This window comes from Amblyomma americanum, chromosome 1 (genome assembly GCF_052857255.1).
Source record: "Amblyomma americanum isolate KBUSLIRL-KWMA chromosome 1, ASM5285725v1, whole genome shotgun sequence".
NCBI classification, from domain to species: Eukaryota; Metazoa; Arthropoda; class Arachnida; order Ixodida; family Ixodidae; genus Amblyomma; species Amblyomma americanum.
Genome location: NC_135497.1, coordinates 44,350,610 through 44,373,660, shown reverse-complemented (window position 1 = coordinate 44,373,660; position 23,051 = coordinate 44,350,610). Strand labels below are relative to the sequence as shown.

The following is a 23,051-nucleotide window of genomic DNA, read 5'->3' as shown; positions in this document are numbered from 1 at the left end:
AGAAAAAGATATGGCGCGTTGCTTTTCTTATGCAGCTTTCCCGGCACAAAAAGACTGATTTATATTTTGTACCCACAGGTTGCAGAACATGCAAGAAAGTATCGGAGCCATTTAACCGTTTTCACCCTGGTGTCCTCGCGTGACAGCAACTATTTTTTCATGTCCTATATTCACGAGTCACTGAGAACAAACTTGCAACAGGTACCGAAAAAGCCGCCTTGTTTATATGCGGTCCACATTTCATGCTGTTGTACTTTTTGCTGTGCTTTAAATTGACAACAAAGATGGGGCACGACATAAATCAACAATGTTGTGAGGTGCAAATGTTCCAATATTGTTTATTCTCTAAATAATAGCTTCACTATGCTAAGAATTTTGTACCTTTTTTTCACCCTTACTGACACAGTAACCGTACCATAGAGTCTTCTGCCTGACAATAACAACAGTATAGAGGACCATTGTTTACCGAACCAGAGAACAGGTCAATCAGACAGAAGCTGACAATATTCAACTCCTTGTGCAACACGGAACAGAGACATTGCAGAAACTTGCTGATATGCTCAACAGGATGGAGTCGATAGAGCATTCACAGTTCAAGACAATACGATATCTTAGAAACGGCACAAGAGCAAGCTGTAACAGTTGCCAGCATAGAAGAATTGAGTAAATTTTTATCAGGGCAGTACGATTACATCATGGAAAAAACTGCAGAAAATGAAAAAAAACATTGCAGAGCTTTGTAAACACATGTGCGAACTTCACGAACAACTGGATAAAAGTGGCCATGAGACGAAACAACTAAAGATAGCTGTAAATGATGTTAAACAGTATTCATGGCGCAAGAACATTGAAATATACACGGCATCCCTTTCAGGGAAAATGAAGATATCTTCAGTGTTTGGGCATTCCTTTCACAAAAGATTGGTTTGCCCACACCATATTCCGAGAGTGTCAATGCTGCTCACAGGCTAAAAGCTAAAGAAGAAAAAATTCCAGTATTGGTCCGCTTCAATGATCGAAATGTTCGCAATTCATGGGCCGCGAAGAGAGATTAATTAAAATCGGAAGACATCTATACATCATCGACAACATGACTCGTCATGTTCGGCAGTTGTGGTGGGCTGCAAAATCAAAAGTGCGTGAAAGATTTCAAATTCACGTGGACAAGAAACGGCAAGGTCTTCATGAGAAAGAAAGAGGGAGACAAAGTCATTCGAATTCATTCATTGATGACTTAGAGGAAGTGTAATGGGTGCACAAATTTTACAGACCTATACGGATGGCACGTGTATGCAAAGCAGTTTGCGTTTGAAGAAGGGTATAAGAAATGCGTCGATTTACTTCATGTCAATATAAGAAGTATTCGTAAGCATTGGAATGAATTTCTTTTACATTTATCCGAGAAGCCAGAGCAAACAGATGTAATAGCGTTGACAGAAATGAATGCGGATGAACCCACATGTGAAACATGAGTTGTCAGCTTATCAGTCATATTACTTTTGCCGTGAAACTGGTCGAGGAGGCGGCATTCTGCTGTACATTAGAAACGAATGGAATACTGAACGCACCGCCATACCTACACAACACATGGAAACAGTGATTGTAAATATAACGTCTGATGAACACACTTTTGTCATCTGTGCAGTTTACCATCTGCCTAGCGGGCCAATAGGTGAGTTCTTGTTCGAGTTTGAAAAACTTCTGGGAAAACTTGACCATACGGACAATTTAGTGTCTAGCAGGCGATTTCAACATGTGCATTAGGAATCCTCACAAGTGCGTCGAACTTAATGGCGAATTAAGGCTTCATGGACTGCGATGTGACAATTGTTGCATCCCAGTTCCTTATACCCACCCTGTCGAATATCTGGGTCTGCGCATAGATGAGTTCTTTACCTGGGATGAACATGTCATATACATTTGTAAAAGGTTAAGACAAGTTGAGGCATATATATACAAATTACGAGGAGCAACTGTCAAAACATGTTACAATGTGTTTCAGTCTGTAGGCGGAAGCATCCTATGATCCGCTGTAACAATCTACGGCAGCTGCTCTGTTACTCGGCAAACAAAAGTTAATGAACTGCTGCGTAAGATTTCCAGAAATAGTGTGTACGTGACACAACTCAATAATAGACAGAATGAAGATATCATCAATAATTTAAGCCTATTGAATTTAAGACAGATATTAGTATGTAATTCTAACAACAAATTATTATGACATAAGTTTCCAAAGAACCTGTGAGCAAAGAACACTAAGGCCAAAGGAAAGACTTATGGTGCCGCGAGTTTATACTAATTATGGGAAAAGAACTCGTAGGTATTATTTACCACAGTTTAACAGCTTACTTGACGAGCTCCTGTGTATCAGCGACAGAAAAAAATAAAAATTCCCGTTAAGAAACTGGGTGCTTTTATAACGGGATTTTTCCTTTTACTTTTTTTTCTCTTTCACTCCTGCTTGCCATATTCGTGTTTCTTAAAGCTTTGCCAATCTTTTTATGTTGCTCTTTTGTACTTATTTTATTCGTTTATTTCATTTTCCTTATCAGTCTCATGAGCATGACTGTCTTCAGTTACTTAGAAAATGAAAAGTGCACTGATAGAATTTGTTGCATTTAAGGGGCAGTGTATCGTTGTTTTCTGCTTTCTGGCTCTATTACTCGGCAGAACTGCGTGTGAAAATTGTCACTACTTTTGTGATGGTTTATTCTTGTACTTCTGCATATTGTTACGTCTTTGAACTCTGTACAAGAGTGTGGCATCACTTTTTTGAGGATATACTTGCCCGTTTTTTTTTAATAGTGTTGATTTATGAGTCAACTTAGTATATTTGTGAGCGTTTCGTTGTCCGGTGTATGGTGTGCACTGCTTCTGCCGGCCCACCCACAAGCACCAAGGTGTTTAGGTGCGGCAGAAAAATCTATATGTAAAATTGCAGACAATAAAGCTTCTATTCTATTCAAATCTATTCCTGAAAGAAGGACACCAGAGCTTGCTGGCTATCGTGTTATTCAAGTGAAGTGAAACTGGAAGGGGGTGGTTCTTGACAGTTTCATTTTTAAAGAAGTGAAATTGCGCCTGCGCCTTTATGTCAAAGTGAAAAGATACAGGTATATATCTGCGGAAGCTCTCTGTGGAATAGTCAGAACCCGCACTTGATTACATAAACCCCGGATGTAGTGCATATGCTGGCACCAACTGATGCTCTGTGGCAACATAGAAAGCACAAAAGCCCATCATGTTCTTCACTGTGCCTATGGAAATGGTCAGTCCTTTGTGCGTCTTGACAGAACAAGGATGTTTGCTATGACCTTATCAGCCACTGGCCATTTGTGGAAAACACCTTTTTAACTGCAATATTTTTAACTGCAAATTAAAGACGTGTTGATAATACAAGGTGTAATCAATAAATTTCGCTTCTTGCCTTGCAACTTACTAGTTGAAAAAATTGAAGGAAGTTACACTTAAAAGTAAGTTTGCAATGAATTTAGTCCCAACTTTTCGACAGTCTCCACTAGTGGTAGTAACTACTGTTACTAGTGCATCTGTTGACTACACTAAGTGCACACTGCATAGGTGACTTATTCATAAGATGAAAAGTTCGTAGCCTTCAAACTTTCCTTCATCCTGGGGAAGCAGACGAAAGCCCGTTGGCACAAGGTCTGAGCATAGGGTGGGTGAAGCAAAGCACGTGCTCTTATCCTTTTAATGCACAAGTGGTGGAAGTGTACTCCTGTTGCTAGGGGCTACATTGAGAATTGATGTGCTCATAGGAAGAGGACTGTGCATCTGAGGAAGAGGAGCAGCCAAATACTCTAGTGACTGCGTAATGACCGCACGCATTCTCATTCACATGGACAATTTGTCCATATGGTACAAGTAGCACATAGTGCAGTTCCCTGAAGGCTGCATGGACAGTAATGGAAAAGGTATGCCACAAATTCACAGTCCAGCAATGTGAAAGTGTGACAAATTTAGCAACTTCCTTGCTTCTTGCACATTGCTGAGAAATGACCTGTTTCAAACACTTGGCATCGTGTTCTTTTCTGCATCCGTGTCCTTTTCTGCCCGGTTCCATAGAAGATGAATTACCAAGAAGCCCGGTCTTCTGTTTTAGCAAACAACCAGACATTTTGAACAGATAATGCAGTGGTAACCGCTCATTTATGGGTCAAGGAAACTTAACACGTCACATACCTGCACACTCATTAAGACATCCCAAATCTTTCCATCAAATGGTGTTTTGTTTTGCTTTTCTTGTTCCAAATTCTGTCTCCAGAATTTTGTCTTTTCCAACTAATAGATTGTCTGTGCACTTGAATAGTTCACTGAAAGCATTCTAAGTAAAAACATAACCTCCATTGACCATGGTGGTTGAGCATTCGCCTCGCATGCGGGAGGTGCGGGGTTCTATCCCCAGTGCCGCCGGGTACCCACTGGTGATACAGTGGGTACAAGCTTTTCCCTGGTCTAGTGCTCGGCTTATTTAGGGTGAAATGCTTGGGAAATGGGTCTTTGTCCCCACCTTGAGAAATGGAAAATACCTTGTGCCATGGCGCTCTTTGGCCGTAGAAATCCATTATTATCATGATCATCCACTGACCATGCTTCATTCATTCTGAATTGCTTAACTGATTTCTATTGCAACTATTTTGTACTGACTGCTGAGTACACACCATTACAAGAAATTGCAGTTTGGGCTGACTCAACAAATAGATGTATTATTACTGTGGAGCAATAAAGTATTCTTACTATTATTACATAGAACTGTTAGGAGTCTGTTCCACAAAAAAAAAAATGGATTTTTGCAAATGTGTGCAATATGCAAGACTGTTCTTGACAAATGATGCTTGACAAAATGACCATTATCTGCCTTTGACAGCCATATCTGCAGCATTATAAAAATCAAAATGGAACAGATACACTAAAGAGCCATCTATCGAAAAAATATCCAGCATCCATACAGCAGTTTGTCTGCGCATGTCATCTATGGACAATAGCTGTTAAAAGCCACAGATGATTTTGACAGCTTCGATGATTTGGCCCCACTTCCCATGTTCATTATAACATACAGGCTTTAGAGGCTGGGCTAGGGAAATTTTCTGGCTGAGATCAATGATAGTGGTTTTAGGGCTGCACCATATGTTACCCAGATTACCTACGGGGTAGCAAACATGCGTACCCCGCGTGGCCGCGGCGTCGAGCAAACGCACGCGCGCCCCGCCGCTGCCGCGCAAGCGACAGGCAGCGCGGGGGATGCTGCCCGCTGCTGGTAACAGCCGGCCCCGAGAATCGCTCAGCCAACCAAGCAGCGTCTCTCCACCTCGTTTCAGTGCTTTCCTTCTCGCGGCGCATTCCTGTCCAGCCGCAAAAAATACGCGGCCGGGATGGCACCCGCGTCTTTCGGGCCAGCAGCCGAGCGCCATAACCACTCAGACACCGCGGCGGCTCTGGTCAGGCATTCGACGTCTCGATACTTCAAACTATTAAGTGACCGAAAATTTGTTCAAACTATGCTGATTAGAAACAAAGGGTAAAGGCGCAGCTTTGTCGCACTGAAATACGCGATTTTGACGGAAGCGAAGTGCCAGTTTGTAAATACCGCAGGTTGGAATTAAGAGATTTCCCTGTCTGTGTACAGTACACACCTTACATAACCCTCTGGCAATAATGGCCCTCAGCAGCTGTGATAAGTTAGAAGAAAAAAATTAATCCGACATTAACAGGTGATGCAACTTCACTCAACCACATAGCTCAAGCCACTGTTCTGCTTGAGGAAAGATAGGACACAACAGTAAGAGAAGACCATAAATCTATAATAAGAGAAGACTATAATATAAAAAAGACTATAAAAGCTTGATATTACCCAGTTTGTGCACCCGAAGCACAAATCATGAAAATCAGGTCAAGTCCAGCTCCTGCTCAAAAAGTGCCTTCAAGAGAATGTAATTTTCCAGTCCAACAGTCTGAAGCTACCGTATAGAAACTGGCAGACGTCTTGAACCTGAAGGCAATAAATTAACTGGCCGTGTGATGGTTTCCATGTCATGTTGCATGGCATGAATTACTGCGGAAGACATCGTTTTCTTTATGCTCTTTTACAGTGCAGTTTCGGGTAATGCCAATTTCACAAACTGCCAGCAAGAGCCCAGCGCTACAGAATCCGCCTCGTTTGCAGCGAGTTGCAATCCCAGTAGCACTGCTAGGGCTGTTATCTTTGTAAAATACCTACGATGAACATTCAATTCAAAGGGCCTAGATTATAATGTTCAGCAAGAGCTTCTCTAGCACTGTCATCGCTCAAGTGCTGAATGAGGTGGTGGTATGGGTACAAGCATCCCACTCGGTGATGATGCAATTAGAAAAGTCACTACCCTCCTGTAATAAAGTTGAAACTGGCCCCTCCTATGCAATAAAAGTAGGCACATGCAGTGCCCACAATCATCCTGTTCATTCCCTGATTTACATTTTCAGTGGGCTTCAGCACCCGTTTAAGTTGTCTCAAAGCAGTATGTTAGTGAAATTTCTTTGTTTTCATTAGCTTTGTGGAGCATTTTCTGCTGCAATGGCATAAACAGGAAGGCACTATGCGGTTCTGCAGGAACACTTCAGACTGTGATGTGACACACGGCAAGCACTTACCTCAAATATGAGTAGGTTACTCAGAGGAAACAATGTGGTGGTTGGGTATAATCTTAAAAAAATAAAATTGCTTTGTAACACGGTTTTTCCATACGGCCAACGAAGTTGTTACTCATTTATTCATACACTTCATTAATTACTAACAAGGCGTGTCAGTAGGAATACTTTATTTGGCAAGGAAGTCCTGGCCGACGTGGGCCTAATGCGACTGCCTGTACGCCAAGGTGCAGACTTGTGGGCACATTCTTGAGCCAGTAGCCTGGAACGGGGAATAGGAGCCTTGGACCAGAGAATGCCGCGCCATGCAAGGTCAGCTGCTGCAGTCCCTCCACTAGTATCAGTCATACACAGGGTTGGATGCCATGAAAAGAGAAAAAGTATGCAAGCTCAGAACAATAAAATGCAACTAATAAACCACTAAGAGAAACCCACAAACAAATACACAAGTAATGGAATGCATATGAAGGAAAAAAGATAAAGACATCTCCCAACAGGCTACAGCAGCAGCCCACGCACTCCTGTAGTGGCTTTGCATATGGACACTAGAAAGATCCTAAAAAAAAAAGGATAAAAGGAACATTGTTCAAGATGTGCCAGAGAAACCACACACAAAAAGAAGTGTGTACAATGCAGAGACCAAGAATGAATAAAAATAGTCAAGACAAACAATGAAAGAGTTTCTGAAAGGCTTCTGAAGCTGGCACACAGGAGGTCACAAGCTCCATATGTTAAACCCAAAACCTTAAACGGGGTGAAGACATCAAATTTTTGGTTGGAGTGTTCTTAGTTTCAAACATTGCATACTCCCACCCAGCATGTGATACGTGCTCTGCAATTCAAATATGCACATTAAATATTATCGCATTATTTATACTGAGCGATTTCGGTTTCTGAGTGTCGGGGTGCATTATGACGTCACTCCCAAGGAAGAGCAGCAACCCTGGTCATGTGGGCTCCAATAGTAGTGACACAGGAACCGCTGCATCGTCTGGTCTCGTACACATGCTGTGCATATCAGGGCCTTTCGAAATGCCGGCCAGTACTGCGATATGCTTTATTTTTGACTAGTTCAAATTATAAAACAGATATTTGAAATTACAACGCAAACATGTTTCCACAAAATGCAGTGATGAAAAGACACATGTCATTCCTCTCTATAATTTATCGCATCCTAAAGCTTATTGAGCATCTCAATGAATGAGGAAAAATCATGTAGAATGGTACAATTAGTCTGAGCCATAACTGTGTTCAGGAAAAAACATGACAGCTTGACTTTGTAAGTCGCTGAACAACAATCTTTCGACTGTTCATTTCTCGGCCTTTTGGCAAAGATCATAGCACTGAAGCGCGGCCTCGTGGTAGAGCATCCGCCTCACATTCGGGAGGTGCTGTGTTTGATTCCCAGTGCCGCCGGGTACCCACCGGTTTTAAGATTTCGCCCCCATGGTGCTCAGCTCATCTAGGGTGAGATGCTTGGGAGAAGGGTCTTCGACCAAACCGTTGCCTTGACGGATCAGAGATAAGTTCCGGCGTCAAACAACCCTAAATCCATCTGGTGCGGTAGAAGTCCCATCTTTTTTTTTTAAACCAGTCATGCACACCTGCCGATGCGTGTGAGCCAGCCACAACGGTAGCAAGAAAATACCGCTGCACTTTGCTCGAAGGAGGTTTGTGAGCGGAGAGAGCTATGGCACATCTGTCTTGAGGCTAGAGAAGTGAACGTTAAGTTTTGTAACTGGCACAAGGTGAGAGATTTGGACTGCGGGTTTTAACCACGTGGTGACATTTTTGTGTCCGCATTTGACGGGAATTTTGAGGCGCAGGCTATCCTTCCTACACAGTGCACCCCTGCAGAGCCGAGCACTAGGCCGGGAGCCGCCTGTTCCCATTGGATTAATTGGCTGGTGGACCGGAGGCCGCGGGAATCGTACCCACGACCTCCCATAGTCGAGGCGAGCACTCAAGCACGAGCCCACGGCTGCGGTGGAGATGCTCTTGTCACAGTTCAGACACTGAAAAGGCGTATGACGTGATGTGGCATTGTTGAGAAACATTAATGACACAAAAAATCGATGAACAGCAGCTTAAAGGGACACTGAGCAGAAATTGAAGTTGGCTTGTATCGATAAAATACCAGCTCCTGATCACAAGAACGCCACTCTTACTGAAAACAAAGCTCTTGTAAGGTAGAAAATAGCAAGAACCAAAATACAGGTATCGCCGCCACAGGTCGATCTCGCAAGTACAAGCGTGCTGACGTCATAGGACAAGAGACGCCACCTTGGAGGAATTGTCCTGCCTACATGGAGGTCGCGAATCTTTGAGGCTATCGAAGGAAGGTTGCACGGTTCAATATTAAAGTAAGTTTTGTTTTAAAACCAACAGTGCACTTTTATCACACAAGGAAGACAGACAAAAGGCAACCTGAATGTTGGAAGCAAAGAAAACTGATGCTTGGCGGCGCCACAGGCAGCCAGGAGAGTTTCGATTTGATATGGCGCTTTGCGTCTATGCGCTTTGCGTGCCCCGAGGCTTTGTTTTTGACGCGCCTCGATTTACAAGCGCCGAACAGCAGAGGAACTCCAAGTGCTAGTTAACCTTTGAAGGAGCTTGTTAAGGCTGGTCAGGTGATCGCCACAGCCGATGAAAAACTATGATGGCACGATGGTCGGTGATCGTAGAAGGCCGTTCACAGTATAAAGAGCACTTGTGCTCTTCGCACGCTCGCTCGGCGAAACATTCCTGGCTGTGCCAGGCAACTTCAAACTACTTAACGGAAATCGTTTATTAGGGACGGGAGATAAGGTACAAGGCAGTTAAGAAAAATTGCTGACGGCCTAGTGCTGTTAGGCCAGGATGTACGTAACGAAAGTGCGAAGACTTCTGCATCGGAAGAGTGCATTCACTAGAAGCGCCTTTATTAATGGTTAACCTTGAGCCGTCGTGGCGGAGTGGTAGCATCTCCGCCTGAAAACGCTAAAGGCCCTGGTTCGATCCCGAACCTCGGTGCAGGATTATTTTTTATTCAATGAGTGGGCGGGGGGTTTCAGTGGCTCCCATAGATGCCGCCACCGAATACGTTGGTTAGTGGTTAAGCGCAGGCTCTGTTAAGGAACGTTTATACGCCGGCGTAATGCGCGCACACGCTGCATGGTGACGTTACGTTGGCCAAAGCGAGACCCTCTATACTCCAACTGCGCTTGACCGCTGACGCGTTCAGCGGCTTCGGCGCACACTGACCGCACTGGCGGAGTGCTTTGAGCATGTCTCTATTTCGCGCCGAATGCGTCAGCCGCCGCCGGCCCGGCTAGACCGATTCGGCTCCGTGGCGAGGTGCGCGTTGTGACGTAATTCAATAGTTTCGGCAGTTGGGCGGAGCTGTTCTTTTCGAGCTCTCGGCTAAATTATTCCATTCAAAGTACACATCTGAAGGTACATGTAAGTGGGCGAGAGCCCGATCCAGTGGACCCGTTGGATCTAGCGGAAGCCGTTGAAGCGTAGTGCGTCGGCTTTAGTTTCAAGCCACCAACTTTAAACGCAAGCGCCCTTGAGCACCCACCCGTTTCTTGTGGCAAAACAATAAATAAGTAACTTTAATTGGCCCTTGCAACCGTGGGAGACCTCGATGCAGCCTGCTGCACCGTGCAACCGCGCCGTTAAAGGAATCACAATCCGTTGTCCCCAAAGCCCCGGTCAGCCTCCGATGGGCGCAACGCGCCGACCTTGTCCTGGCCCTTCACGACTCCCCGCACTGGGGTTATGATATCTGATTATCAACGGCTGCTCACTGAGGAAGGGGGAAACGACCCGCCGGTGCCTAACCTAACTGTGCTCCCTGAAAAGCATCACACGCTCTCTGGGGCTAAGGTCGCTGAAATGTGGGCTGGAGTTTTTGCGAGAACTTCGTCGTCGGGTTCGGGAACGGGATCACTCGTTACGCTGGCAAGACACCGGTGCAAGCGTAAACGAAGCGACGGTAGCAACCCCTGATAGACGCCTTCAACGTGCGGCGGCGGTAGCTTTCATTTTGGCAGCTGCTAGACCGCACCGCTAGCGGCCAGAAGTCACGGAGTCTGCGTTTACGTCACGTTTCACGTCACTTCGTCCTGTGACGTCATAAGAGTTCTCGAGTTTGAATCGGAGCGGCGGGAAAAACTTTTTCCACTTGGAATCCAAATTTCTTTGAAATAAATGCACCTTTCGCTCGCGGACAAGCGGCAACAAAGCCATGAAATGCCGAACTATCAGATTTTGCTAACAAAAAAAAAATTGATAGAGCTCTTCTCAGTGTCCCTTTAAGCTACAACAAGAGTGAGAGCATTAACAAGACGACCTCTTCCACTCTCCCTTGTGACACCTCCAGCTGTGGAATGCTGCCCCAGATGCAGCATTCTTGATGGGACATGGCCCACTTAACTCTTGTGCATGGGTTTCACCACACTGGAATCCCTGGCCGTAACGGACCCAGAGATGCTGACACATTTCAACTAGGAATCCGTGCAGGAATTTCAGCAGCTGTTTCCCTTCTCACTAGATGAAAAGTGCCTGGGCGATCCGGAGTCCTAGATTTGGAAGTCTTAAAATTATGCTCACAAGTTCTTGCTTTCTTTTAATGGTTCATAAGAGTGGTGGCCATATGTGCTGACATTACATGTGCTTTCACAAAAGAAACAAACAACTCTACTTTGAAAAAATTTTGGAAAATTTCTAAACGGAACACACTGCATGCTTTCAGGGGCTCCATACACTGCTCATTGTACTGCAAAAGAATACTTCAGGCTTTCAAGAAGGAACCCTTGAACAAGAGGGCTGAAAGGTTGGTTTGCTCATCACTGAGAAGCACTGCCTTTTACTGCCTTTCCAATGAAGGCACACTCTGGCATCCCTTTCGATAGCAGCAATGCCACAGGACAAGCATCAAGCGATTTCCACAAAAAGAAACAGCTTTTTACGACCTCGTCATCACAGCTCGAACCGCAGAGAAACTAGCCTCCATTTGTTTCTGCAACAGCCTACAAGATTGACGGGGCCTGAGAGCAAGATTTACAGATCGATTTTGATGCCACACTGGAGTGGCGTGGCACCTCGCATCAGTATACTGAAAGTGCATGAATTCTGCACATTACTATGACTACGGCTTATTCCACAGAAAATACTTTTGAATGTAGCTGTGTCTATTCATATGCACCAGACCAAATTTAATGAGCAGTGTGGCAACCTGTACAGAGTGAACCAGTATACACAATGCTCACTTAATTGAAGACAAGAAAAAGACAGCTAGAACAGACAGGCTGCCATGCCTAATACTCATTAGAAGCAAAAATATGTCATGCCAATAAGAACGGACCGTGTGCTGGACACTCGCAGTATCGTTAAAACTCGCAGCAGACCTCTGCGTTAATTTCAGCCTGTCCTTTTCCGAGACTTGACCACTTTCTTGATGGTATCCCTCACAACTCGCCGATTTTTCCAGGTAAACGAAATTCCTCTTGACAATTCTAGGTTGCTAGACACCCTTTAAAACCGTCACAGCCCTTCAAAGAAATACAGTAGAACCTTGCTGTTCTGTTCTTGGTTCGTGTAATCTGCAGTATCACAAAACGAAAAATTATGCGTGTTGTGCTATTTTTATTCACAATACAAATTCTGGATAACTTTTCGAAGCGATTCCCTGGTATACATGTCCATAATTTTGCCAAATTGTGACCATATGATGCATTCAGAGACCAAGAGAAAATACCAGCCAAGCTAGTCATCATTTTTGGATGCTTTGCCCACACGCACCTGAGCACTGCGGAAGACGCCGCTGCTGCCCTGCACAAAGGCAAGGACACAAAGCATCTTAAGAGCAGCTGCGGCTCTTCCACAATGCTCAAGTGTAAGGGGACAAAGTATCTGAGAACGGTAAGAAATAGTTGACGGACTGGACATGCCATGAAACTTCACCCCCATGGAAAACAAAAATATGGAAACAACTTGCAAACGCCAGATAGCAAGAACAAATTACTCACGTGCAACACGATCGCACACTCCTCCCGCCGACCGGCCGTAGTGCTACTAAAGCAATGCTCAACTCGGCTCAAACATGAACAGGAAAAAAAAAAAAAAGCCGATGTGAAGTTTTTTGATCAAACCAGATTCGACGTCATGGGTTGAAATAATGCTTGCGTTATTTCGACCTGGTTGTAAGCGAGGCAGGATTGGCTGTGAGCGCCCGTACGTCATGTTCGGCGATGTGTCGCGTTTGTCAAGAAAACTTAGCGAATGTTGCAGATTGTTGTTACAAGTGATGTTTTCTACGAGAAAAAAATAATTTCGAAGCACAGACATTGAAGTACAGCACTTGTTGTCATGACAACGATGGGACGCCAGCACAGGCGCCTGCTTGCAAATGGTGCCGCTCTGCCAAGGGTCAATGCGCGCCGCTCGGTTGACTTGCACCTTGTGCACGGTCTTTTTACTTCGCTAGCTCGGCAGACACAAACGGTAAGTGCAGTTCCATTCATAAGGTCTGTGGCGCGCTCCTTTTCTTTCGCGAGGAGGGAACGGTGCATTGGAAAGGTGCTCAGTGAGAGTTGCACGACTCAGGATGCCGTTTCGCAGGTTGCTCGTTCAGCACGAGAGGCCACAAGAGAATAGGTTCGAGAGCCCAATTATCCCAGCCCGCAGGAAGCACGGTCGCTCAGCTCGCCGAGAGTAGTTCTCATCTAAGAACAAAAGGCCTGATCCAAGTATTATGTAAAGCACGCGCAATACAGCAGCATAGCACTAAGGTGGGTTAATTTCTGTATATTTTGTTCCATGCCTATGTATGCATAGTAAGCTGATTCTTGGATGCACGCTGGCTTCGGCAGTGTGGTCACTAGGGTGCACGGCCAAGATTTAAAGTTGTCTCTTTGAGGCATAACCCTCTTGATTGCGCTATGCGAAATGCATCGAAATGTAGCGAAATGTAGTAGCAGGTCTGAGCATAGCTAGAAAAAGGTGGGGGGGGGGGGGGGGGGGGGGATATGGCAGACATGTATGACAATAAACCTGTATGTATATTGTGTGGCATCTGTCGCCGTCCATTCTGTGATGTGCGACGTTATAGGAAGTTTACGCTTAGTCAGGCATGTTATTGTCTTTTCGGCAACTTCCTTGACAACTATTTTGTTTTGAAAATAAAAACTCAACTTCGGCTTCGCGTGTGCCTTCTTCACGCGACACCACTGCTCTATGGTGAAGCCACCCTACCAAGTTATAAAGCCATCATGTTGCAGCGTCAAGAAAATGGTTCTGAAATTTTGAAAGAGGTCAGAAGTGCCCGTTTTTGTAGCGTCCGCATGTGGGATATGGGTGCGCCGGACCGGGGACCACCACTGTCCACACCGGTTCGTAAACATAGGCCCTGAAGTTTAATTTCATAACAAAAATGAGTATGGCTGCAAAAACAAAAATCTGCGTGGATTTGGAAGGTTGCATGCACACCTTTGCAGAAGAACTGAGGATTGGGCGAGTTGGTGGTTATCCATCGCATTAAAAACCAGCGTTAAAACACACACAAGAGGACGAGACGAGAGACACGGAAGGCGCTGAACTTACAACTGAATTTTATTCGACAGTAAGAAGTCAATTTATACAATACACACACACATGTAAGATTGTCCCGTCAAACGCAGATGTACTGTAATCACCCAAATGCGATAAACCCCCCCCCCCTAAAAAAAAAAACATTAAACAAATTTCCAAGGCAGATGCGCTATCATCAACCCTGCTACCCACAATGAAGACACCAAAAAAAACATTAAACAAATTTCTAAGGCAGGTGCGCTATCATCAATCCCGCTACCCACAATGAAGGCACTTCATTGTGGGTAGCGGGGTATATATGTAGCCTTCAGCATCTGTCATAATGTGTTTCGGTATATATATGACGAAGCGTGCCTGGAGTCCTATTCATTCTGTCAGGAATTGTTAGGATGCTCAAATACCCGAGATGCAGTGCGTGCAGTGCAATAGTCTCTGCTTTAATGCCTGTAATGACTTGACCCGAGTTTATTTGGTTCTGTATGAGTCCGACAATTTCTTGCATTTATTCTTTGCTGTGAACTTCTTTGTTCAGAGTCTAACCATGCGGAATACCCTTCAAACCGGTCTTGGTTGCTTCGGTTGTGTCTTTGCATTGTTGTTTTATCATTTCTCAGGGCAAAGTTCTCAACAGGCTTCTTGAGTGACGCACTGCGCTCCACTGCTCCACACCCATGGCATCTTACATTCTTAATGACTTCATCATTAAATGCTGTAATGCTTCTGTGTCGCCAATGAACAGAATGGTTGCTAGCCATAACAGGTGAGTTGTGATCATTTAGAGCAAGTTCTTTTCTCCTAGACTGCTCATTAACTAGGTCAGGTGCACTGTGGTCATTTTCTTCAGTAAAGGAAAGACTTCTCATATCTCCTGCTTTTCCAGTGCAGTAGCTTTTTTATGACTTTTGATAGAGCTTCATTGCTATGTATTGAAGCTTCATACTGATCCCAGGAGCTATAGTCATGAGCATAGTTCCATCAAACCTGCTGATTTCTGGTCTAAAAAGTTTGCCTATTGGCCTCGCTTCTCTCTGATGCATCCTGAGAGCTTCAATAGCGAACTGATGCACGTGGATTTTAGTTGGTAGCATGTTGCAGTTCCGCATCCCTTTCGCATCACATTAATCTATAACAGATGGAGGCGCAGCTTCCAGCTGCTTTTGGAGCTTGGCTCCTAGCTCCCAGTCATCAGGCGCTCTTTGTTTTCATATTCCGCATTGGGCGGGGATGCCTCTATCAAAAGAATGGTCAGATTAACATGCAGCTCAACTACGGGTTTGGATAGGGAGGATGGCGGGTTGCCAAGATTTCAATTACTGTTGCAATGCCAGCTGAGTGCCGTGCACGACAAAGCTTTTCAAGTTGAAGAGAAAAGTGCACAGGTAATGCTGGTACGAAATACCGTCAGTGCTCGGTGTTTCTGTCGCTCTAGTGCAGAAACTGGTTTTCTTCTTCAAGGACGTCGGGTCCTGGCTGCAGGCAGTGTAAAGTTCTACACTTTCAGTGTTCTCGGTAGCAGCTTCTGTAGTAGTCTTCAGCTCTCCATTCATACCTTCAGAGTTCTGGGTTTTTGGTACCATCCTTCTGGGAAGTGACCATAGTTCAAGACCCACAAGGGACACCAAGGCAGAGCTATTAACTGGAACCTTAAATGGCTACTGAAGAAAGATGATAGGGTACGTTAGAAGTGCTAGCTGCAACGAGAGCTTCACCTCTTCTGTGATGTTCAGTTCATCGGTACCAATTTCCAACTAAGCTCTCTGCAGTGAGTGCCTTTGCAACTGGGGCCATGTGTCGTACTATTTTCTGCCTTGTCGGCGCCGTGCCCACCTCTCTTCCTCTCTCAGTGCTTCTCTGTTCTCTCCAACAATTGTTTCTTTTGTAAATTAATTTAGTCAGCACAGATCCTTCGATCTGTCAGCAAAGTTTTCACCTTGGCTGGACCAAGCTTACCTGCCAGCTGGTACATCTGGTCATATTTGGCATAACCATGGATCCAGATTGTTCAGGGCTATGAACCAACCCCATTACAAGTCTTGGGGGAATGTATAGTATGTGGATAAAAATGTCCACTATTTGTTTGAGCTAGCATGATGGGTGCATTTCGAGCACATTTGATTATTGTGGTTGGCTCAGAATTATGCCTTTACTGTGCAGGACGTGGATGAAAAATTTGCTCGGGATTCTCTCCAAATTCGGCTAGCTGGCACTGAACCAGAGCTGGTGCAAGCAGTGCTTGCACTTGGCAAGGTGAGTGCACTGTGTCAGCTGTTACATGCATTGCATTAAATAGTTGTCACTGATTTCACTTTGAATTGTTGTCACTGTTTGCCTACTCACCTTTGCTTTGCTGTTGCTGCATAAAAGCATTACAGAAAACATGCTAACAGCAGTTTATTATGAATGACATATGCACTGGGAGTAGTGTGAGGGATAAGTGTGACAGCAGTTGGCAAAACAGTAAAAAAAGAAATGTTTCTGTAATTCAAGTCCGATTTTCTTTTTATTTGTTTGTGCCTTTTCCCCTACTTAATACTGTGTTGTAGCCCCTCGGTTCAGGTTCTTTGATTGTGGCTGCATGGTGGTAGAACTAGCCAGGAAAGAGAATTACAACCCATCTGTAAATTTTCATCTTTTGGGTAATGTTTCAGTCATGTCTACATGCCAGTTGACCTGTGGGATCCTTTTGCAGTTTCTTTCAATCTGCAGTGGTTCTTTGTTTCAGGATCTGTGCAAGTTTCTGGAGCAAGGAGTTGTCCTTGGCACCTTGAGGCGCCTCCTGTTTGAGCCCACAGAGCAGAGCAAGAAATGGTGTGTGCAGAATGTCCCCTCTCTGCTCCTAGCATGCGTGTATTCTTATAATTGTCCTGCATTTAATCGACGCATGGCCTTTGCTGGTTCGCATATTTTTCTTTTTCTCTGGTTCCTTTCACATTTTTTTTCTTTTTCATGAGGGGTTGTCAGAATGGCATCATACACGTTCATTCGATTGGGGTTGATTGGGATGGAGCCTTAGCGTAAGGCATAACTTATGCCAGCTTAAGAAGTTTTTTCACAGGCTTTGTCTTGTGGTGTGTTTGATGCCTGAGGTGTGCACGTAGGTGGAGTTTCAAATATGATACATTCACCCCACTTCTTCATGAATGGGGGAGAAGGAGATTGAAAGAAAGCAAGGAGAAAGTTAATCAAAGTGGCTCACATAACTGACGAGTCAGAGCCCATTTTTTGAAGTAGCCATTCTTTTTTTCAACAACTGCCATCGTGCTTGTTGTAGGTTTGACCTGCGCACTGGTGTTTGTGTGTGATGACCTGTGCTCGTCACTGGACGAGGGGCAACTTCTCACAACGGTGTTTCCATTCTTGATGCTGATGGAGGCCTCGGAGGTGTCTCTTGCTCGACTGGCGTACGCGAGCACGTTCTTGCAGCGGTTGCCAGAGCTCACCAACGTCACTGCTGACAGTGAGTGCAAGTGCTTTACTTTGCCACGGTTACGAACCTGCGAGGTCTTGATTATCACCTGCAGTAGTTGTTGATGTGTGTAATGAAGGGCTCCAAGAACTGGGGTAGAACTTTTGAGGTTTCTTGGTTCTTGGCAGTGCTTCCATCTTCCCATGACAAGGACACTGTGTGATGCCTTGCTGCATTTGCCGAGCTTTTATGCTTCTGCTTGTGCATTTTGTTGAGTGCAACATGTTTGGCTCATGTTTGGCACCTAGCACAGTCTACTAATGTGCCAAACTGTACGACTTTGAACATAGTACTTAACAGGAGGCAACAGAAGGAAGGAAATGCCCTCTGTTTTGCAGTGCAAGCTCATTAACATTGTTCCTTCATTCAGAGAAGGATCTGTTCCAAGGAAGCTGCACCTGCCATTTCATTTCTGACTCTTGTTGCAGAAAAGATAACGGCCGCTTTGGAGACTGAGGATGTGGACACCATCGCGGAGTTGCTTCTTGCTGATCTTGGGGAGGCTGCTGGAAAGATTGACCAACCTCTTACTGTGGTGAGCTAACAATTTTTTTTTCCCAAGTACAGTAAAAGCTCATTGATTTGGCCTCCGTTAATTCGGAAATCCGGATGATTCAAACTGACGGCTCGGTCCCAGCGAGTGTCGGATGCTCGCTAATTCAGACGCAATGGATCTCACACCGGTTAATTCAAATGGACTTCCGAATGGAGGCTGTGTCCAGGTATGAATGGTGCGGAAGGAGATCGTCGAAATAGCTTTACTCAAACCTGAATTTCATGCTGCATAGTCGCTTGCTTACCTCTGACGGCGTGCAATGGCAGGCAGGACGACGAACGGGTGGCCTCATATCAGAGAACACTTTGACAGCATAAGGTCTCTTTGATTTGGCTGCACTAGTTTCATGGAGTTCTGCAATGTTAATGCCAGCATGCAGCAACAGCTCCAAGTGCAGCTTGCCACTGGCTGCTTCCAGAACGAGTGATAGAGTGCAGGCGTGGTTGTCTGGTAGCCTCGGTGTTGCCTTCAAATTACAGCCAGCTGCAAGCTGGCAACATCAACGATCACCGTAATCTCATACCACATGACGAATTTTCAAGCGGCAAAACACAGTGCAGTGTTGCATGTAACCAGGCCCAGGAAATCTTCGTTTTAAAAAAGTTGTTGCATGTACAGTCGAGCCCACATATAACGGCCCCACTTAAGATGAACTTTCGGTTGTAACGAACGAGACCTGCGCAACCGTCAAAATATACATTATTTCAATGGCACTAAATCACATGTATAACAAACGTCATTAAGCCCTGCTGATCGGTTACAGCGAACGGACGGTTAAAACCCGGCGCTGTGATGCGGGATAACCTGCCTCCAACCCCTTTGTGCGCCCAGCGTGCGGTATGCTTTCCCAAGCCTCATCACGAGCGAACTGCCCGCCTTGTTTCGTGCCGCACTTGAGCGAGCTACCCTTTCGTTGCTGACGCGACTTCCAAGATCGCCCTCCCGCCCCTCCTCGCAACTCCACTCCTTTATCCTCACCCTCTTCCAAATCCACGCGTGGCCTCTGCGATCAACCACGCCGCCGCCAGTATCGATCGCGGAGGCCACGCACTGTGAAGCAGGCTTTCCGTGGGAGCCAAGAGGTGGCCGCACTGACACTCACGGACGCCCCTCATTGGTCTCTCCGATGGCGCTGTGCGTGTGTATCCTTAGCTTGATTGGCTTGATTGCCACCTGTGCATGTTGCACGCCCACCCCATCACGCGCTTTTGTCACTCTTGTTGCGGTGCGGACGTTTCGTTGGCTTAGTTCAAATCTTGGGCCCAGGTTGTAATTCGGGATGGCGGACGGGAACACCGAGCCCACTTCCATTGTGTTCAGCGGTAGAGATTATGAAAGCGGCCTGTGCGGTGGTGACGGCCACTGGCTAGCAAAACTGCTTCCGCAAGGGCGGCTTCGTCGACACAGTGTCTGATGCCGAGCCTGATTCTTCGGCAGATGACCAGCCCAGCGGCAGTTTGTGGCGGCGTGTCACCAACTCCGACATGGGGGGTCATGACATTGGTTGGAATGATTTTATTTCTGTTGATGACGCCGACACCACGGAACAGTGCACAAACGAGAGCATCGTTTCTGAAGTGCGGGACGAGAGTGACGCAGAGGATTCAGATGAGGATGAAGCTTCGGAGCCAGCACCCATAAGCGCGCCTGTAGCAATGAGCTACATAGATAGCCTCAGACAACTCTTCTATGCCAAGGGCCTCGGTGATAGCACGCTTCTGCTTAAAATAATCTGGAAACCTAAATCATCGGATCTGCACTGCAAAAAGAGACGATCATCGCGGACTTTTTTGCAAAGAAAAATTTTTTTCGTTTGACAAGCAGCTGTCTTTAAAGCTCTGGTCCACTTACTATGAACTTCGGGATATAACGAGCGGGCGCCGTGTGACGCTCATGTTTGTTATAAGCGGTCTCGACTGCATAGCACAGATGATTTACAAGATGCGCTGAAATGCTACCCATGGGACTTGACCGCTTAGGTTTACAGTTCTGATGCCACTAACAGCTACTTGCCTCCTGCTTTCTAGACAGAACTCTCATTAGTTCACTAATGACATAAGCCATCCTTTGTTGTCATTAAAGTTGCCACGGTGGCTCAGTGGTTGTGGTGCTCAGATGCTGACCCAAAAGGTGTGGGTTCGATTCCAGCTGCCGCTGTTGAATTTCGATGGAGGCAGAATGCTTGAGGGCCGTGTACCATGGGATGTCAGTGCACATTAAAGAACCGCAGATGGTCAAAATTATCTGAAGCCCTCTATTACGGTGTCCTTTATTGTCTGAATCACTTTGGGAAGTGATCGAAAGCAAGCGTACTGCTTCACAGCTGCTGCCTCTGCTTTGATGCGCGAGTGTTTGTTAGTTACTGTGAACTTTTGTGTATGACGTGTGCTGCACCGTTTTTATTTGAAACCTTGCAGAAAGCCCCATGTGGATTCTAAGGCAACAAGGCGATGCCATCTGCAGTACTTTGGACCTTCTTGCCAACATATTTGGTACAGTTGTGGAGCACTCGGTCAGCAAGGGCAGCAGCCGATCAGTTTCGGCAGCTGATGCAGAAGTTATTCAAGGTGCATTCCTAACCTTCTTCCTTGCACGTGTGCATGCGTGCTTGCATGCTTGTGTGTATGTGTCCTCATTTTACATAGAAACACACTCATGAGATGAAATGCAAGTGTTCAATTACTTAGGGTTTCAGAGGCTGCTTTAGCCAGTTTTGGGAACTGTGGGTACATAAAGCTTAATACAGGGTCATGTGTGGCACTTCGCACAAATGAAAGAATGGAGGCGTTGCAGAATAAAAAAAAGCGCACAATGTGCAGTTAGTGAGCTGTGTGTCATCCCATAGGAAACGTGTTAGTCTGGTCATCTAAACCAATGTTAACGAGTTTGATTTAAACAAATTCTTTAAGTTTTTTAGTTCAAATAGGATTCAGAATTCGCCTTCATGATTGCTGGGGCGACGTGCAGGTGAGCATGAAGGCATTCCGAAAAGTCAAGCAGCAAGTTGTGGCGCATGTGAAATTTCAGTCACAGTTTACTGCAATGTCTCACAGAGGTACAGAGAAGTCAGAAAAATCAAATGCATTCCAATCTTAAAGTCTGAAGAATTGGTTAACAGTTGTATTGCAGAATAAGCTTTCAAGTTCGTTTCGTTTTGCGAATGCTTCTTTGAAGCAGAACCCGCATTTCAGAAATCGTTCATTTGTAAGAAAATTTGTTGCATTATATTGTACAGTATCCTGAGAGGGAGTTGGAAGTATTGTATATATGTGGGTAAGGACCACATTTTTTTCCACCATTTTGGCAGATTTCGGCCTTCACCTGGAAGCAGAATTTTACTGTTTCATCATCTGACTATAGTCTGGGGTCTTATAAGAAGTTTGTTTTAGCAGATGTACCACTATAAAAGGCATATGTGAGAATGCTAAGTGTATCCGAATATATGTTATATGAAAGATTGAATAAAGTGGCCATGCAATGAGAGGACAATTGCAAATGGAACATTTATTGTGGTTCCCCAGGGCTGCCGGGTACCCACCGGAGATAAAATGGGTACAATTTTTCTGCTGGTCTGGTGCTCAGCTTCTTTAGGGTGAAATGCTTGGGAAATGGGTCTTTGACCCCACCGTGAATAAAATAAAAATAAAACCTTGTTCCGTGGCACTCGGCCACAGCTGCCCTTGCGCCATAAAAATTCATTCATGTGTGAAGAAGAAGGGCATCCTATATTTACTGAGGAAAAGAAGAGGTCGCCGCACTGCCATCGCTCAGACCGACCGCCTGCTGACCTGAATAGACCAGAGACTCGGTCACCGCCGTGGTTTCGCCGCCGCCTCAGCATTAACCTAAGCCCCCGTTACATTCGGTGGAGGTTCGGTTTAGCATCCTCGTACCACCCTGGACCTGTGCAACCGCACGCTACCGGCCGCCCGCTATGCCCGCTATGCCTGATGCCGCCCACCACCAAGCCGTGCAGGTTGGCTCACCAGGCCTCTCTTCCGGCTCCATCCGGCAGCGGGACCCGGCACTCTTCAGCGGTTCTGACAATCGTGACGCTGAAGTCTGGCTCACATCATACGAGCGGGTGAGCACATATAACAATTGGGACGATACCACCAAGTTGAACAATGTCTTCTTTTATTTGACTGGCGTTGCCAACCTGTGGTTTCGAAACCACGAAGCAGACTTCTCCACGTGCACTGCTTTTAAGGCGAACCTCATCGAAGTGTTCGGACGTCCTGCTGTGCGCAAGCTACGTGCCGAACACCGCTTGCGCGAGCGCTCTCAGCAGTCGGGTGAGACATTCACCAGCTACATTGAAGACGTGGTCAACCTATGCTCACGTGTCAACCCCCAGATGTCCGATGCGGACAAGATCAAGCATATTCTGAAAGGCATCGAGGATGACGCCTTTCAGATGCTGCTGTCGCGAGATCTCCGCACTGTTGCTGAAGTCGTCAGTCTCTGCCAGAGCTACGACGAGCTGCGTAAGCAGAGGCTCATCACTCGCCAGCACGCAGCAGCGGCTGTCGAGTCGCTTGCCGGCCTGTCGGCTGCACCTGACCGCTCGCAACTGTTGGCGCACATCAAAGATTTTGTGCGTGAGGAAGTTGCAGGTCAGCTGTTGCTTCTGCCATCCCCCTCTGTGCAATCTCCATTCCTGGCGCCCGACCTTCGCACTGCCATCAGCGAACAAGTGCCTGAGGCCCTTCCACCGGCCCCTCTGCCCGCACCAGCACAGCCGCCCGCACCTGTCGCTGCACCCCTGACCTACGCTGCCGCCGTCGCACGGCCGCGGCCGCCTAATTACCG

At 45.9% G+C, this 23,051-nt stretch overlaps 2 protein-coding genes and 1 long non-coding RNA gene across 4 annotated transcripts in view; 2 read left to right on the top strand and 1 right to left on the bottom strand.

Moving 5' to 3' along the window:
- Window positions 1–6,797: 6,797 nt before the first annotated feature.
- Window positions 6,798–12,779, bottom strand: LOC144112714 (uncharacterized). The gene is made up of 2 exons (XR_013310389.1): window positions 12,657–12,779; window positions 6,798–6,976 (listed from the first exon to the last, which is right to left on the bottom strand). It is a non-coding gene; the product is annotated as an uncharacterized LOC144112714 (long non-coding RNA).
- A 217-nt stretch (window positions 12,780–12,996) lies between these two features.
- LOC144112712 (uncharacterized) lies at window positions 12,997–17,674 on the top strand. The gene is made up of 4 exons (XM_077645541.1): window positions 12,997–13,131; window positions 16,372–16,464; window positions 16,940–17,025; window positions 17,489–17,674. Exons 1-4 carry the CDS (start codon window positions 12,997–12,999, stop codon window positions 17,517–17,519), a joined length of 345 nt encoding a protein of 114 aa, XP_077501667.1. The 3' UTR covers window positions 17,520–17,674.
- The window catches only part of LOC144112711 (uncharacterized), a 28,912-nt gene continuing 23,400 nt past the window's right edge, over window positions 17,540–23,051 (top strand). For both annotated transcript variants that reach the window (XM_077645540.1, XM_077645539.1), the window contains exons 1-3: window positions 17,540–17,674; window positions 18,112–18,218; window positions 20,657–20,806. The gene's annotated coding sequence lies outside the window, so the exon portion shown is untranslated. The remainder of the gene's footprint in view (window positions 17,675–18,111; window positions 18,219–20,656; window positions 20,807–23,051) is intronic.